Source organism: Leucoraja erinacea, chromosome 5, assembly GCF_028641065.1.
Source record: "Leucoraja erinacea ecotype New England chromosome 5, Leri_hhj_1, whole genome shotgun sequence".
Classification (NCBI taxonomy): Eukaryota; Metazoa; Chordata; class Chondrichthyes; order Rajiformes; family Rajidae; genus Leucoraja; species Leucoraja erinaceus.
This window is the reverse complement of record NC_073381.1, coordinates 89525404-89543600: the sequence shown is the minus strand read 5'-3', so window position 1 is coordinate 89543600 and position 18197 is coordinate 89525404. Positions and strand designations below refer to the sequence as shown.

The 18197-nt window shown below is 47.3% G+C and overlaps 1 protein-coding gene across 1 annotated transcript; it reads right to left on the bottom strand.

The window, feature by feature from the left end:
• Positions 1 to 635: 635 nt before the first annotated feature.
• Positions 636 to 12176, bottom strand: tmem14a (transmembrane protein 14A). Its single transcript, XM_055636185.1, has 5 exons — positions 11979 to 12176; positions 8586 to 8721; positions 7065 to 7168; positions 1934 to 2021; positions 636 to 828 (listed from the first exon to the last, which is right to left on the bottom strand). Exons 2-5 carry the CDS (start codon positions 8657 to 8659, stop codon positions 789 to 791), a joined length of 306 nt encoding a protein of 101 aa, XP_055492160.1. The 5' UTR covers positions 8660 to 8721; positions 11979 to 12176; the 3' UTR covers positions 636 to 788.
• Between the last annotated feature and the right edge of the window lie 6021 nt (positions 12177 to 18197).

Genomic DNA, 18197 nt, shown 5'->3' with positions numbered 1-18197 from the left:
TAGGAAGTTTAAAATCAATATCTCATACAAACATAATGTTTGGGCGGTACAGTGTCGCAGCGGTAGAGTTGCTGCCTTACAGCGCCAGGGATCTTGACTTTAGATGCTGTTTGTACGTAGTTTGCACGTTCTCCCCGTGACCTGCGTGGATTTTCTCCGGGTGCTCCGGTTTCCTCCCACACCCCCAAAGACGTGCGGGTTTGTCGGTTAATTGGCTTCTGTAAATTGTCCCTAATGTGTCGTGTATGTGTTAGTGCATGGGGTGATCGCTGGTCGAAGGGCCTATTTCTGTGCTGTATCTCTAAAGTCGAGTTGAGAATAAACCGTCCCTGAATCTGGAGGTGTGTGTTTTTCCCTTCTGTACCTCTTGTCTGATGGGAGAGGGGAGAAGTCTAAAGTCAAAAAGCAAGCATTGTATTGCATTGATCAATATTAGTTTAAAAAGTAAGAAATCTTGATAACTGGGTATGTGCATCTGATAATATTATGCTTTTGTTCTAAAAAAAATGAATGTAAGCAAAGTAATTTTGTCAATGAAGTGCTTGATAAAGAACTCAACAAATTCCTGTCTACATAATTTGTAACTTAATTACAGTCCAAAGCGCACCAAGTAACAGAAACACAACGACCAAGAATTATTATAACAGATATCACAATGATGATTTACTTTCTATCAAGTTTGTACATTCAAGAATTTTTGTGCAGAATAATTACCATTTAAAAGATGGTCAAAGATTAATTAGTTGAAGCAGAACTCTGAACAATATTGTAGCGAGTTGCTTGTAGATTTAAAACATCATGATTACAAGTCGCAAAACCATAAAAAGGCTAGAAGGAAAAGGAAAACATTAGATATTCAGTGCAGGCACGGAAATCGTTTTCAAAATTTGGAGGGGACCGGGGGGGGGGGGGGGGGGGGGGGGGGGGGGGGGGGGACGACGACAGAATTTCTTGGCGGCCGAGCGCGCATGTGCACACACACACACGCGAGGCTTCGGAGGCTCAATCCAGCGCTAAATGCAGCTCAACTCTGCCTGTCTCGCCGGGTTAACCTGCAGCACTGCCTGGACTGACGGGACACTAGCCTGGAGTCATGGAGCTAGCGTTGCTTCTCTGCGCTGGCTGTAAACCTGGGCCATATTTCCCATAAATCCAGGTAGGGCTGTTGGGTAAATCGGCCCAACTTGTCCACACTAGCCAACATGTCCCATCTACATTAGTCCCACCTGCTAGTGTTTGGCCTGTATCCCTCTAAACCTGCCCTATCAATGTACCTGTCCAAATGTTTCTTGAACGTTGTTATATGGCCTCATTCTGCTATCACTTATGAACATGAAATGGCCACTGTGAACTGCTGTTAACGATCGCAGGTGGACTCGGGGAGTTGAAGGGCATCTGAGAGAGAATCAGTGCAGGAATAAGCAATTGATGGATCTCTCTGAGCGTCAGCACAAGCTCAAAGGACCAAACATGCTCCTGCAGTATTGTAAGAAAATACGAGAAAGATGTGAAATGTAAAAGTTGGGTTACAACTTTATAAAACTTTGGTTATCCCTTTTCTCCAGAGATGCTGCCTGGCCCGCTGATTTACTCCAGCATGATGTATCTATCTTTGGTGTAAACCAGCAACTGCAGTTCCTTCCTGCATCAATGCTCATACTGTTGGGTTGTAATCTACCCAAGTGGAATATGAGGTCCTGTTCCTCCAGTTTGCATGTGCAGTTCCTGAAGGCCATATGTGACAGGAGTAGAATTAGGCCATTCGACCCATCCAGTCTACTCTGCCATTCAATCATGGCTAATCTAGCTCTCCCTCCTAAACCCCATTGTCCTGCCTTCTCCCCATAACCCCTGACGCCTGTACTTGTTTCTACAACTGTGTTCAGTTTGCCTTTCATTATACTAAGGTGTGGAGCAGAGTTTGAAGTGTTACCTGATCCCAGCAACAAGACCGGCAGGTATTAACCGTCTAGACTTCCGGTATCGCATTCCCATCGCCACTGTCAAAATCCCAGCGGTGACTGTCAGTAAGGAAAAGGAAGACTTAGACATCTACTGAGTTGTAGGGAATACATGTACAAATTCCACACAAAACATACTGGGTTTCATCGTCACGTGCACTGGGATGCAGTGAAGAGCACTGCGTGCATGCTATCCTGTCAACTCACAAGGCCATGAGACATTGAAGCAGAATTCTGCCTGTGGGCCAAAAATTCAATCATGGCTGATATATCTCTCCCTCTCAACCCCATTCCCCTGCCTTCTCCCCATAACCCCTGACACCCGTGCTAATTAAGAACCTGTCCATCTCTGCTTTTAAAATATCCTTTAACTTGGCCTCCGCAGCCGTCTGTGGCAAATAATTCCACAGATTCACCACCCTCTGACTAAAGAAATTAATCTCCATTTTAAAGATACATCCTTTTATTCTGAGGCTGCACCCTCTGTTCCCCCACTCTCCCACCACTGTCCCTGGCACGGTGGCGCAGTGGTAGAGTTGCTGCTTTACAGCCCCAGAGACCTGGGTTAAATACGACAATAGAATATTCATTCCATGTCATTTGAACATCAGTGAGGCTCAAATGAAACTCTGTTTCTACAGCCATACAAACAAAACAATTCCTACAAGACACACAAACAATTCAATTCACACAAACATCCATCACAGTGAATCTCCTCCTCACTGTGATGAAAGGCAAAGTCTTTTCTCTCCCCTGCACCATTTTTCTCCCGATGTTGAAGCCCCAGGTGGGTGATGGTAAGTCCCACGGCCATTAAGGCCGCGCCGGGCGATGTACCGCCTCACTCCAGGTCTAAATGTCACAAAGTTGGAGCCCCCGGCGGGCGTTGGAATGTCCCGCGCCCATTAAAGCCGTGCTGGGCAATGTATGGCGAGCTGAAGGACCTGTTTCCACACTGTATGTGTAAAGTAAACTAAACTACCGGAGTCACTTCAGTCAGGCAGCATCCCTGGCATACATGGAGAGGTGACGTTTCGCATTCCTTCACACACTCCAGCACTTTGTGTCTTTTATTGTATTAAGCAACATTTGCAGTTCTTTGTTTCTACATTTTGACTGCGCCACTGCGAAACGTCAAGGCATGCCGACTTGGAAGACGTTCTCCTCCTCTCTCTAGTGGGTGTTCTGGGTGACCAACCCTCCCCCTCTGGGATTCCTGCCGTGCTCCGACTCTACATCCGCAGACATGCTGCTTGACCCGCTGAGTTACTCCAGCACATTGTGTCCTTTTCTGTATTAACGAGCATCTGCAGTTCTTTGTTGCTGTATTCTGTATTAGTGACAGCCATACTTTTGTGTGGAAAGCAGTTGTATGGGGAAGTGAAAGATTGTTGTCTTGACAGTACAGATATTTTGATCAAATCTGCCATGTCCAAGTGCCAATAGTTTATTTAGTTTAGAGATACAGCGTGGAAACAGGCCCTTCGGCCCACCAAATCCGCACCGACCAGCGATCCCTGCACACTAACACTATCCTACACACAGCTGGAGTAACTCAGCGGGACAGGCAGCATCTCTGTAGAGAAGAAATGGGTGATGTTTCGGGTCGAAACCTGTTATACGAGAATGTTCCCGAACAGTCTATGACCCGTATCACTGTGGCGTAGTGCTATGTTTAAAGCCCATATCCTGCAGCTCTTTGTTTAAATTCCCACGCTTTAAGACAACAGCGTCCTTTTAAGCCTTTGCGTGCCAAACTGGCAGCGCTGTGTGTATTGATTTACGCGCCAAGTTTGTAGCACCGTGTATGGCTTTACACGCCAGTCTGCGGCTGATAGCGCTTTGTTCCCTTCGAACACTGTGCCACCGTGCCACCATCACGCCACTTTTTCCCCACCATCCTATTCAAGGCAGGAATGGAGTGTTTGTTCTGTGCATCACTTATGAGGCACTTCACATTCAGGTGATCAGTCTGAAGGCGTTCTTCAACGACTCCATTGCAAGACTTCACAGTACATGGCAAAGAGTGTTGTAGAGCAGAGGGACTGAGGAGTGCATGTACATCGTTCCTTGAAAGTGGGGTCACAGGTAGATGGGGTAGGCATGCAGGCTTTTGGTGTATTGGCCTTCATTGGTCAGGGTATTGAGTGTAGGGACGTTACGTTACAGGTGTACAAGACATTGATACCTATTTGGGGGTATTTGGAGTACTGTGAGAACATTTGGCCACCTTGGGAAAGAGTGCATTTACAAGGGTGGTGCCAATACTTCAGAGCCTGAGGTACAGGGAAAGTTTGGGCAGGCTAGAACTTGATTCCTGGGGATTCAGGAGGCTGAGATGTGATCTTATAGAGGTGTATAAGATCATGAGGGGACTAGATCTGGAGAATGCAGTGTCTTTTACCCAGTTTAGGGGAATCGAGAACCAGACGTTAGTTCACTGGCACTATCCAACACACTGGGGACAATTTACAATTTTTTTTAACCAATGCCAATTAACCTACAAACCTGTATATTTTGGACTGTGCTGGAGTAACTCAGCGGGTCAGGCAGCATCTCTGGAGAAAATAAATAGGTGACTGTTCAATCTGAATGTGGGTCCTGACCTGAAACGTGAACTATTCCTTTTCTCCAGAGATGCTGTCTGACCCACTGAGCTACTCCAGCATTTTTTGTCTACCTTCGGTACAAACCAGCATCTGCAGGTCCTTCCCTCACAATACTTTGACTAAAATTGCAGAACTCCGTTTTCCGACTGTTGCTATGTGGTTACTCCAGGACTTTGGGTTTTACTCCAGGTTCCAGCATCTGCAGTTCCTCGTGTGTCCATTGCAGCAGCAGAGGCTGGGGACAGCTGGCCTACAGCGAGCTCTGGGTCTCTGCACAGTGGTGCATGAGAACTGTGGACTGCAGTGTGCAGACACTGCCCCCTGCTGGACCCTCCACACCCAACATGATCACACCCAGTGTGGGGGCTGTGGGAGCACCCCTGGCCCATCAGATATCCTGTGTAAGGAGGAACTGCAGATGCTGGTTTACACCGAACACAGACACAAAATGCTGGAGTTACTCAGCGGGACAGGCAGCATCACTGGATGGAAGGAAGGGGTGATGCTTTGGGTCGAGACTTCAGACTCCATCAGATATCCTCATCTGTTTGAATAAAGATTCAAGATTCAAGTGAGTTTATTGTCATGTGTCCCTGATAGGATAATGAAATTCTTGCTTTGCTTCAGCACAACAGAACATAGTAGGCATTGACTACAAAACAGATCAGTGTGTCCATATGCCATTATATAAATATATACACACATGAATAAATAAACTGGTAAAGTGCAAATAAACAGATAATGAGCTATTAATGTTCAGAGTTTTGTCCGAGCCAAGTTTAATAGCCTGATGGCTGTGGGGAAGTAGCTATTCTTGAACCTGATCAGTGCAGTCTTCAGGCTCCTGTACCTTCTACCTGAAGGTAGCAGGGGAGATGAGTGTGTGGCCAGGATGGTGTGGGTCCTTGATGATACTGCAAGCCTTTTTCTGGCAGCGACTGAGATAGATCCCCTTGATAGAAGGAAGGTCAGAGCCGATGATGGACTGGGCAGTATTTACTACTTTTTGTAGTCTTTTCCGCTCCAGGGCGCTCAAATTGCCGAACCAAGCCACGATGCAACCGGTCAGCATGCTCTCTACTGTGCACCTGTAGAAGTTAGAGAGAGTCCTCCTTGACATACCGACTCTCCGTAATCTTCTCAGGAAGTAGAAAAGCTGATGTGCTTTCTTAATAATTGCATCAGTGTTCTCGGACCAGGAAAGATCTTCGGAGATGCGCACGCCCAGGAATTTGAAGCTCTTGAAACGGGGCTGTGGGTCCCCATCCTACCCCTACCAAAGTCCACAATCAGTTCCTTGGTTTTGCTGGTGTTGAGGTGCCAGGTTATTGTGCTGGCACCATATGGACAGTCGCTTGATCTCTCTTCTATACTATATACTAATCTATAATAGCATATTGGGACCAGTACTGTTTTCTGGAATTGTGCTTGGAAAGCTATGGAAAGGACAGACGAAGACTGATGAAACAGAAAAGGCGCAGTGCTGATCTGTGCTTATCAAAATATGTGCCAGAAATTAAAATATGACAGTAAAAACCTAAAAAAAACAACCAGTAAATTAAGGTAGAAACAAGGAACTGCAGGTGCTGGTATACCAAAAAAGACATGAGTGCTGGAGTAACCTATCCACGTTGTCCTGGAATGCTGCCTGACCCGTTGAGTTACTCCAGTACTTGAGGCCAAGTCATTTGGTATTTTTAAGGTGGAGATTGCCAGGTTCGTGATTTGTAAGGGTGTGTCAAAGGTTACAAGAAGGCAGGCGAATGGTGTTGAGCGGGTGAGATAGATCAGCCATGGTTTGGAATGGCAGCGAGTAGACTCGATGGGGCCGCAACAATCGCCATCCCAGTGGGGCTTTGACTTTGCCTTGGGGGGGGGGGGGGGGGGAGAGTGCACCCAGGCAATCGATAACTTATGCTCTTGATGTTTGTAATGTATGGCTGCAAAACGTTGATCCTCAACACAATTAAATGAATCTTGATCTTGAGGGCCAAATGAGTTTGGCCTTACAGGCCGACAACTTGCTCTTGATGGCCAGAGTCTTTCCTCCCAGAGTCTGAGGGGAAGAATGGGTCAGGAACCCTGATGGTCCAATGACCAGCTGGAGGAATGGATGGCACACATGGGGGACCTTGAATATAGCCAGAGTTTGGTGCAGCTCTAACAGAACACCCCAACCTGCTTTAGTCACGCATACACGTGCACACATGCACACACACATAAGCATGCATGTACACACACACACATGTACACGTCCACATGCATGCATGCATCGCTGCACACACACACACCCACAGACGCAGATACATACATGCACACACACTCACTCATACACTCACACACACGCATACAGAATGATCACTCAAGCAAGGCATCAGAAGATAGCTCACGTCAAAAGCACCCTCTACCCCAACAATATAACCCACACACATTTAACTTTAGGTATTCAATGAGATTTTCTTTCATTCACAACGACGCTGAAGAGAGGACTTACTGAGAGAGATCTTCACATTATGCTGGTCGTTGGAGGTTTGATAGGCACCGTACCCTGCCAAGGATCCGAAAATCACTCCAGTGATCAAAGACATCACACTGCCTGGGAACAAAAATATTACATCTCATTATAGAGTCGTACAGCATGGAAACATTCCCCACGGCCCAACTTGCCCACGTTGACCAACATGTCCCATCTTCATTAGTCCCATCTGCCCGCGTTTGGCCCATATCCCGCTAAACTATCCAATTCATGTACCTGTCTAATTGTTTCTTAAATGTTGCAATAGTCCCTGCCTCAGCTACCTCCTCATCCATACACCCTTTGTGTGAAAAAGTTTACCTCTTAGGTTCCTATTAAATCTTTCCCCCCTCACCGTAAACCTATATCTTCTGGTTCTCGATTCCCCCACCCTGGGCGAAAGACTGTGTGTTTACCTGGTCTATTCCTCGCATGATTTGGTACACCTATATAAGATCACCCCTCATCCAAGGAACAGAGTCCTAGCCTGCTCAAACTCTCCCAATAGCTCAGACCCTGGCAACATCCTCGTAAATCTTCTCTGCACCCTTTCCAGCTTATCGCCTTTCACTTTTTCTTCTCGAAGATCTTTAGCTCTCTATGTTTTCTTTTACCAGTGCATCAGACAGGAAAATGCTATAATGTTACATGTTTGTAGGTTGATTGGCCTTTGTAAATTCTCCCTGGTGCGTAGGATGCGGATGAGAAACTGGGATAACACAGAACTAGTGTGAACGGGTGATCGATGGTCGGTGTGGACTCCATGACATCAGGTGTGATGATATCAAAACAAATGCGGCACTGTGGCACATAGTTGGTCGAGTTGCTGCCTCACAGCACCAGAGACCCGGGTTCGATCCTGACCTTGGATGCTGTCTTTACAGAGTTTGGATGTTCCCCCAGTGACTGTGCGGGTTTTCTCAGGGGACGTGCAGGTTTGTAAGTTAATTGGACGCTGTAAATTGCCCCAAGTGTGTAGGGAGTGAATGAGAAAGTGGGATAACTTAGAACTAGTGTGAACGGGTGATTGATGGTAGGTGTGAAGACAGTGGGTCGAAGGGTCTGTTTCTTTGCTGTATCTGCAAATTTAAAACAAAAAAAATAATACTAAGCACTACAGTAAAGGTCAGGACCATAATGATCAAGACGAATATGTTTAGGGAGGTGCAGTGGTAGAGGTGCTGTCCTACAGCGCCAGAGAATCGGGTTCAATCCTGACTACAGGTCTGTCAGTATGGAGTTTGTACGTCCTCTCTCTGACCGTGTGGGTTTTCTCCGGGTGCTCCAGTTTCCTGCTCCAGTTTCCTTCCACACTCCAAAGATGTGCAGGTTTGTAGGTTAATTGGCTTCTGTAAAGTTGTAAATTGTCCCTGGTGTGAACGGGACGGGACGGGACGATCGCTGGTCGGCACGGGCTCGGTGGGCTGAAGGACCTGTTTTCATGCTGTATCTGGAGCAGACATTGCACTGCAAATAATGTTCACAAAATACTGTACCTCTCTTCGAGTGTATCCAAGGATACCACTCACCGTCACCACGGCAGCATAAGAGCAGCTTATCCAATCAATTGGCATACTGAAAGCCTTGGGGTGGGGAAGAGAAGGAAGATCTCAGCTTCAGTTCCTGGTTTTGAGAACTGAAATAGAAACAAAAGATTTAGTTTAGTTTAGCCTGTTTCCATGCTGCATGGCTGTAGGTGATAGAGAACCAGTTTTATAGTTTAGTTAATGTTATTATTGTCACGTGTACTGAGGTACAATGAAAAGCTTTTTTGTTGCGTGCTATCCAGTCATTGGAAAGACTATACATGATTACAATCAGGCCGACCACAGTGTACAGATACAATATAAAGGGATTAGCGTTTAGTGCAAGTTTAAGTCCAGTTAAGTCCCATTAAAGATAGTCTGTGGGTCTCCAGTGAGGTAGACGAGTGGTCAGGACCGCTCTCTAGCTGGTGAGAGGATGGATCAGCTGGGGAGAAACTGTCCCTGAATCTGTAGGTGTGCGCTTTCACACTTCTGTACCTTTTGCCTGATGGGAGGGGGGAGAAGAGGGAGCAGCCAGGGTGAGATTTGTCCCTTAAGTAAAGAGTATAACATTTAGCGCAAGATAGTCCAGTAAAGTCTGATGAAAGGTTGTCCGAGGATCTCCAATGAGCTGGGTGATAGGTCCAGTGAGTGTAGAGCAGAAAAATCAGCACTCTTCTCATATAATTTTTGTTTCCGATTTTTCATATAATTTTTGTTTCCGATTTGGACTCTTGCAAGAGCCACAGTGTGGGCAACTCAGATGAAACGTCACCTATCCACCTTCTCCAAAGCCTAACTTTCTGAGTTTCTGCAGCACTTTGTGTCTTTTTTTAAGTGATAGATGGACACAGGCGAGGGGGGTTTGTTGATCGGCAGATGGGTGGACAAAGGCCAAAGGTAAAAGAGAGATGAGGTCGCTTGGTCAGTCTGTCAACCCCTGGGCAGGCACGGGCACGACCCCGGGGTCAAGGGCCAGGAATGTTTCACTGGGGCCCGGGACATGCTGTGTCTTAGCCATCATGAGCACCCATATTCCGCCATTGTCTCTCATCACTTCAGTCCAAGGGGAGCACTGACAGCATCATGGAGATGGAGACACGTGTGTGATGTCTTAGCACGAAATGTAATATAAATATATGTGTGTAATCTAAAGTGGAAACTCGTGAAACTCGTGCCTGAGCCTCATGCCTGAGGCCAAGTGACCTTCAATTATAAAAAGCAGTGATTGCTGAATAAAGAGGCTCTTAACTCTGACTCGGTCGTGGACATGTCTTCTTGTGCTAGTCACAACAGAGCCTTGCCTTCATCAGAAACGTTTACAACGTGGAATTGCAGATGCAGGTTAACAATCCCCCCCCCCCACCTCACCTTCTTCCCCCGACCCAGTTGCATATCTTTCTCCCATTATCGCCACCCTGAGCCCCCTCCATCACCCCCTCTCCCTTTCCTCCCTCTCTTCCTTTTGCCCTACCCTATCTCCCCCCGCCCCCTCTCCTACATCCCTTGTTATGGCTTCACAATTTACGCCTCTTCTCTCCTTATTTTCCCATCCTTTTCTCTCCTTTTCACTTCTGGCCTTTGTTCACCCATCTGCCAACCAATCATCTCCCCTCGCCTGTATCCACCTATCACTTAAAAAAGTTACAGAGTGCTGGAGTAACTCAGCGGGTCAGGCAGTGTCTTTGGAGAACATGGATCGTTTCATCTGAAGAAGGGTCCAGGCCCGAAACGTCACTTATCTTTGTTCTCCAGAGATGCTTCCTGACCCGCTGAATTACTCCAGCATTGTGTCTTTTTTCATTAAAAAAAAGCATCTGCAGTTCCCTGTGTCTCCACCTATCGCTTGCCAGACTGTGTCCCACCCCCACTTCTTTTCCAGCTTTCTCCTTCCTACTACAATCGGTCTGAAGAAGGGTCCCAAACATCACCCATCCATGTGCTTTAGTGCCTGAGACCCGGGTTATACCTAGTGATCATGCAGTGGACAATGGCATGGGACTGAAAAGTATTTTTTTAACATAATATTGGGGACAACCGCATGACTCTCTGTTCTGGTCAACCAAAAGGCACCCCCTTCCGTAAGTTGCCTCTAGTGTATCAGGAATGGATGAGAAAGTGGGATGACATAAAGCTAGTGTGAATGGGTGACTGGTGGTCGGCCGGCCGGCCGAAGGGTCTGTTCTTGTGCTGAAAATTCCAAGCAACTGTACACCACCAGCTCTGAACGGCAAAGGGCAGATGTTGAACAAGCAGCAAATGCTGATGCAGCAAAAAAAAGTTTGCAGTTCATGTCCTCACAGTGGATGTCCTTTGATGATACCCCTTTGACATAGGCGAGCTGATGGTTCAAGCGAGGGCAGGAAGGAGGGGAGGGAGGGGGCGAGGAGAGGGGAGGGTGAGGGAGAGAGAGAGAGGGGGAGGGGGGGGGTGAGAAAGGGGAGGAGAGAGAGGGGAGAGAGGGAGGGGAGAGATAGGGGAGGAGTGAGAGGGGAGAGAGAGGGGAGGAGAGAGAGGGGAGGGGAGGCGGGAGATGGGACGAGAGAGGGTGTGGAGGAGAAAGAGAGGGGGAGAAAGAGAGAGACAGAGGGGAGGAGAGAGGGGAGGGGGGGGGAGGAGAGAGGGGGAGGGAGGGGAGGAGAGGGGAATAAAGAAGAGAGGAATGGAGGAGAGGAGAGGGGAGGAGAGAGAGGAGGGGAGGAGAGAGGGAGGGGAGGGAGAGAGGAGAGGGGGAGGGGAGGAGAGAGAGGAGAGAGAGGATAGAGAGAAGGGAGGAAAGAGTGGGGGAGGAGAGAGAGAGCGAGGAGAGAGGGGAGAAGCGAGAAACGGGATAGAGGGAGAGGGAGGGAGAGAGGAGGAGGAGAGAGGAGGGGGGGGGAAGAGGGAGAAGGGGGGGGAGAGAGGAGCGAGAGAAGGGAGGAGAGTGGGGAGGAGAGAGAGGGGGGGAGAAATAGGAGAGGGAGAGGGGAGAGTGGAGAGGAGAGAGAGGGATGGAAAGGAAGTGGAGAGAGAGAGTGGTGAGGGAAAGGGAGGAAGGGATGGAGAGGGAGATAGTGAGAGAGGGAGTGTGAGGGAGAGGGATGGGAGAGGGGAGAAGGGAGAGGGGAGGGGGAGAGAGGGAGGGAGAGGAAGGGGGGAGTGGAAGGGAGGAATGGAAGGGAGAGGGGAGGAGAGGGAGACTAAAGTCCAACCCCACTTAGAAACAGATTAAGCTTCATATTTACACACGCACACAATGGCCTGCTCTGAACAGGCAGCAATACAAACACAGGTACAATCTGCTGCGATGTTGGAACCGGGGGGTGGGGTAAGGTAACCAGACTCTTCCCCCCTCCCCTTCAGTCTCCCCACACAAGGTGCATCTAACCGTGTCGGGGAGGGCAGCTGCTGCTGCTGCTGGCGGGCCCGGTCTGAGCTGAGCTGAGCTGAGCTGTGAGCTGCTCCCTGTCCCTGTCGCCGCTGTCTCCGCCCCGTCCTTCACCAGATCCACCCCTCCTCACAGAGAGATTTGCTTTCGCTCTCTTCTCAGTCGTGATTGAAATGAGGAGGGGAGGAGGGAGGAAAAGGAGGGGAGGGAGAGGAAGGGAAGAGGGAGGGATGCAGGGAGGGAATGAGAGGGACGCTTAAGCCGGAGAGGGAAGCAGGCGAAGGGATGAGAAAGAGAGTGGGAAGGTTCACGAGTTAATTTATTGTCACATACACCAATTGGTGTAGTGAAATTCACTGGCCAGGTCAGTCATACAATTTAAAAAAGCAACACTCAGAAAACACATTTTAACATGAACATCCACCACAGTGACTCCTACACATTCCTCACTGTGATGGAAGGCGAAAATAAAGTTCCAAGTCCTTCCCTTGTTCTTCCTTGGTCGTGGTCCTCGTTGACGGGACGGTCTTGTAACTCCCACAACCGGTGGCGTTCGGGCACTCCGTGTCGAGGTGTTCAGCTCCCGCATGTCAGCTCCCCCGTGGGGAGACTCAGGGGGAGGGGAAGGAGGGGAAAGGGCTGGAGGGAGGGAAAGTGGGATAACATAGCAATCGTGTAACCAGGTGATCGATGGTCAGCGTGCACTCGATGGGCATGTGGAAGGGCCTGTTTCCATCCTGTTTCAATGGTAGACAAAAATGCTGGAGAAACTCAGCGGGTGAGGCAGCATCTATGGAGCGAAGGAAATAGGCAACGTTTCGGGTCGACAACCCTTCTTCAATGAATCTTTCAATTCAGCCAGAACCTCGCTCCTCTTTGCGATGGTGGCGATGGACTCTTTTACAGCATCCAAACGTGGACACCCACTCATCCTTCTTACTGAGACGTTGGCAAGCGTTATTTATGCTCAATGTATGATGGCTCTGTAAGGCGCTGGTCAGGTTGCATTTGGGGTATTGTGAGCAATTTTGGGCAGAATATCTGAGGATGGCTCTGGAGAGTCCAGAGGAAGTTTACAAGAATGATCCCTGGATCTCTACTCACTGCAGTTGAGAAGGATGAGGGGGCACCTCTGGAATTTACTGGACAGTGAAAGGCCTGGATAGAGTGGATGTGGAGAGGATGTTTCCACTAGTGGGAGAGTCCAGGATTAGAGGTCATGTTTCAGAATTAAAGGCAGTTCTTTTATGAAAGTGGTGGAGAGGAATTTCTATTGTCAGAGGGTGGTGAATCTGTGGAATTCTTTGCCACAGAAGGCTGTGGAGGCCAAGTCAGTGGATATTTTTAAGGCAGAGATAGACAGATTCTTGATTAGTACAGGTACAGGAAGGCAGGAGAATGGAATTAGGAAGGAGAGATAGAACAGCCATGATTGAATGGGACTTGATGGGCCGAATGTCCTAATTCTGCTCCTATCATTTATGACATGAATGGGACATAATCCAGAAAACCAAAACTGGCATCAGTTGTCTGAAAGGGGGTAGAGACGAGAAGTTCAGAGAGTTGAAACTAGCTGTCCTTCTGAATTTATCAGCACGTTTATGAAAATTGCCAGCAGCCCATAGTCTTGCTCCCCCATGTACCTCAGCTGCAAGAGCCAACAGCACAGGTATCGCAAAGCAGAAACTAAAGGGCCTGTCCCCAGGGCCGGATTAAGACCCTTAAGCACATAAGCACTAAGCACTTAAAAGATTTTGGTGCCCCCATGTATATGTAATTCAAAATATAAACAATAATAAACCATAAAATAATTTTTTTATTTTTCAAAATGAACCAAAACTAACAGTAAGATGGAAAATAATGTTTATTTTTGTATACTTCCACTTTATTTATATTTGAAAAGTTTTCTCCTACTTTTTTTAATTGCAAAGTCTTTGATCAGATCCTCAAAATTAATCTTACGTAACACATCTGCTTCTATACTTAGTAGAGATAAGGCATCCAGCCTGCCTTGTTGCATAGTTGTTCTGATGGGATTTTTAATATACTTCAACTGAGAAAATGAACGTTCAGCTGAGCAATTTGTGACCATTAATGTTAAAAATATACGAAAGGCAATGTCTACATTTGGAAAGGCACACTCAATATTGTCTTCTACAATTATTTTATAAAGTTCAGCATGACTGAATTTTGTTTTTACATTTCTTGTTGCACTGAACTTATGGCGCCCATATGAGTGAAACTGCTGGAGCTCAGCTGAGAAATTAGTGTTCAAGTCCTCTGGGTAAGCATCAATCCGTTTTTGACAACACTGAGAATACCTTTCAATTTCAGTAGATGATGAAGTCATTGAAGTGACATTATGTGGCACATCACTTAGAAAAGAAAATCTCTCTGATATTTCTTTGTATATCTCTCCTCTTCTTCTCATCTCAGTTTTAAGTTTGTCAACAATTGTGTAAAAGGTGGTGATACGAAATTTATCTCTGGCGTTCAGATATACTTCTGGTGCATCTCCGTCATTGTCATTGGGTACCTTCTTTCTGATATGTTTGCGAGTTTGAGCTGCCTTGTAATCAACATCTGGTAGCATTTCCTTTGTAGCTGCTTCATATCTTTCAAATTCAACTCGTGAAGTACACAGTTGGTCAGCTAATGATCCATGCAGATCTGCACATGTTTTTTAAGTTCACATCCTCATTCTGTAGAACTTTGCTTACTCTATGAAAATTTTGCAAAGTCTCATTCCAAAAATTAAACATAAAAATGAATTCTAGCTCTTGCATCTTATTTGCAATATTATTTGCTTCTTTTCTAGTGTCTCCCACTAGTCTTTGGCTATACATTCTAACGCTTCTAAAATCTTAAGGAAAGATTTCAAAATCGCTGCTGTTGCCCTAGCATGTGCCTCCCATCTGGTATCAGAGAGGGTTTTTAAGACACTTTCATTTCCAATACAACCTTTAAGAATTTTCCACCGGCTGGTTGAGGCTGAAAAAAAGGTATAGAGCAACTGCACTGTAGAGAAGAAATTAACTGCCTCTTGAGAGCAGTCAACAGCCCTTTGGCCTAACCATATTTAGTGAATGAGCTGCACAGGGCACATATGTAGCAAACTTGTTTGTTTCTAAAAAATTTTGCTGCAGCCCCTTTTAACGCCCAGACATGTTAGCTATGACGTCACTATGACACCATGAACACTTCGAAATTATATTTCCGATCATATAAACCACTTTGAATATTATTTTAGCAAGTTTAAAGTGATTTATTTTGTGCCGTAAACCATTTACCATTTCTGTAGTGCCCCCCTTCCCTTGATGCCCTAAGCACGTGCTTATTTTGCTTAATGGTTAATCCAGCCCTGCTTGTCCCACGGGCATGTGACTCCATGCGGCAAGCGCAACCTAAAGGGCCGGTCCCATCAGCATGCGCCTGCATGCGGGACCAAACCAGAAGCGGGGGCCACGTGGAGGTCAAGTGAGTGACAGGAAGTGCGAGCGAAGTCCACGGGAAGATCGCGCATGACGTACGGCGTCGAGGCGGCTGCGGGCCGGCGGGCCGTTGCCGCGCAGAAGTTTTGAACACGGTCAGTTTTTCGGAGCCCTGCGCGATGTCGGGACCAGCTCTGCACAACTTCATACGGCTCCAGCGATCGAAGTGGGACCGGCCCGCGAGGCCTTACGGCTCAAGCGACCATGTTAGGTCGCGCTTGCCGCATGCAGGCGCATGCTGGTGGGACCGGCCCTTTAGGTCGCGCTTGCCGCATGGAGTCGCATGCCCGTGGGACAGGACCTTAAAAGAGAATGTGTAGGAAGGAACTGCAGATTCTGGTTTACACCAAAGATAGACACAAAAAGCTGGAGTAACTCAGCGGGTCAGACAGCATCTCTGGAGAATAGGAATAGATGACGTTTCGGGTCGAAACCCTTCTTCAGAATCTGAAGAAGGGTCTTGACCCGAAACGACAATTATTCCTTTTCTCCAGTGATGCTGCCTGACCCGTTGAGTTACTCCAGCTTTTTGTGTCTATCTTCAACTAAAAGGGAGTGGTAGGTAAGTGCATACAGTGGTGTAACAATGGTCTCACACACACAAACAAACAAACAATAGTGCAAAAAGATAAAACAAATGGCCCCAAGTCTAAGATAGACAAAAAAAGCTGGAGTAACTCAGCGGGTCAGACAGCACCTCTGGAGGATAAGAATAGATGATGTTTCGGGTCGGGACCCTTCCAAGTCTATATGGTTCAGAGCTTATTTGGAGGATATTTAATAGCCTGATGGCTATGGGGAAGAAGCTGGTCCTGTACCTGGGCGTTAGTTTTCAGGCTGCTGTGGGAATGCAGCGATCACCTTCCCTTGGCCGTCCGTGTCGACCTGCGAACCGATGTCTCTCTCCTCGCCCATCCACCGTTGTGCCCCAGGGAACCATTCCCCTATTGTACAGAGCCCCCTCTCCTTCCTATTCCTGAACTGCACTGCTGGCAGGAACATTTCAGAATTATACACTGCCCTTATCCTAGCTTTGAAGCATTAAGCCAAAAGAACATTGCAGCATGAAATTGGCCAATCTGTACGTTATTATTTCTGACAGAGAAATGTGGCGTGACAAACAAGTACAAATATAAAACAGTTATTTGGTATTTATTTAGAACAAAGGTTAAAGAAATACACTGAGAAGACAATAAAAATATACTCAGTAGCAACGGATCGGTTTATTTGAAGGGGAAAGAAAGGCAGGATTGGATTTCTTTGAGTTTAGAGATACAAAGCGGAAACAGGCCCTTCTGCCCACCCAGAGCCAGCGATCCCCACATACTAGCACTCTCCTACACGCACTGGTGGATGATTTACATTTATACCAAGCCATTCAGACCACAAACCTGCACGCCTTTGGAATGTGGGAGGAAACTGGAGCGCCGGGACAAAACCCACGCAGGTCATGGGGAGAACGTACAAACTCAGTACAGAAAGCACCTGTAGTCAGGGTCCAACCCAGGTCTCTGGTGCTGTGAGGTAGCAACTCTACTGCTGCACCACCGTGAAGGGAATTTGAAGGGAAATGGAGGATTGGATGAGTTGAAGGGGAAATATTTGGAAATGAGTAATGAGAAAATGCAAACAGAAAGGAGATAAGGAGGAATGTCTTTAGTCAGTGGGTGGTGAATCTGTGGAATTCATTGCCATAAGCAGCTGTGGAGGCCAGGTCATTGGGTATTTTTAAAACGGAGATTGACAGATCCTTGATTAGTAAGGGTGTCAGGAGTTATGGGGTGAAGGCAGGAGAATTGGGTTGAGAGAAAAAGATAGATCAGCCATGATTGAATGGCGGAGTGGATGGGCCGAATGGCCTAATTCCGTTCCTAGAACCTATGAGACATTGGGGAAGGCACCCTGCGATGGCCTGGGTTATTCTGTGCCACATTAACCCTCGTCATTTACATCCAGGTATCCTCAGCTGCTGGCCTTCACATGAGTGGGTGGAGCTGCTGCCTTACTGCGCCAGAGACCTGGATTCAATGCTGACCTCTGCTGAGTGTGTGGAGTTTGCCTTACACCTCAGTCATAGGTTCGATCCTGACCTCGGGTGCTGTCTGTCCCAGCACGATGTGAAGCCTCTAAGAACTGGAGCAACAAGTTATTTAACCCATGTGGGTCGGCGTGCACAAGTTGAGCTGACGTACCTGTTTCCAAACTGCGAGGTAATAGCTCCAATTGTTGGAAGCCACCATTCTTCCGTGTGGTTCCCTCGTTCTCTCTTTCAGACAACAGTCTCAGGAACAGAGGACCATGTGTTAGTGCTGCATGCTTCCAAGATTCTCATCGTAATTCTCATCGCTACCCTGCTGGGCTCCTGCGCTAAGGAAGGGTTCCGATCCGAAAGGTAACCTATTCCTTTTCTCCAGAGAGTCTGAAGAAGGGTTCCGACTTGAAACGTTACCTATTACTTTTTTACAGTATGAGTGAATAAGGGTCTCGACCCGAAACATCACCTATTCCTTTAGATTCCTAGAGTCATACAGCAAGGGAACAGGCCCTTTGGCCCAACCTGCCCACACCGACCAACATGTCCCATATACACCAGTCCTACATGCCTGCGTTTGCCCCATAGCCCTCTAAACCTGTCCTATCCATGTACCTGTCTAATTGTTTCTTAAACATTGTAATAGTCCCTGCCTCAACAACCTTCTCTGACAGCTCATTCCATACACCCACCATC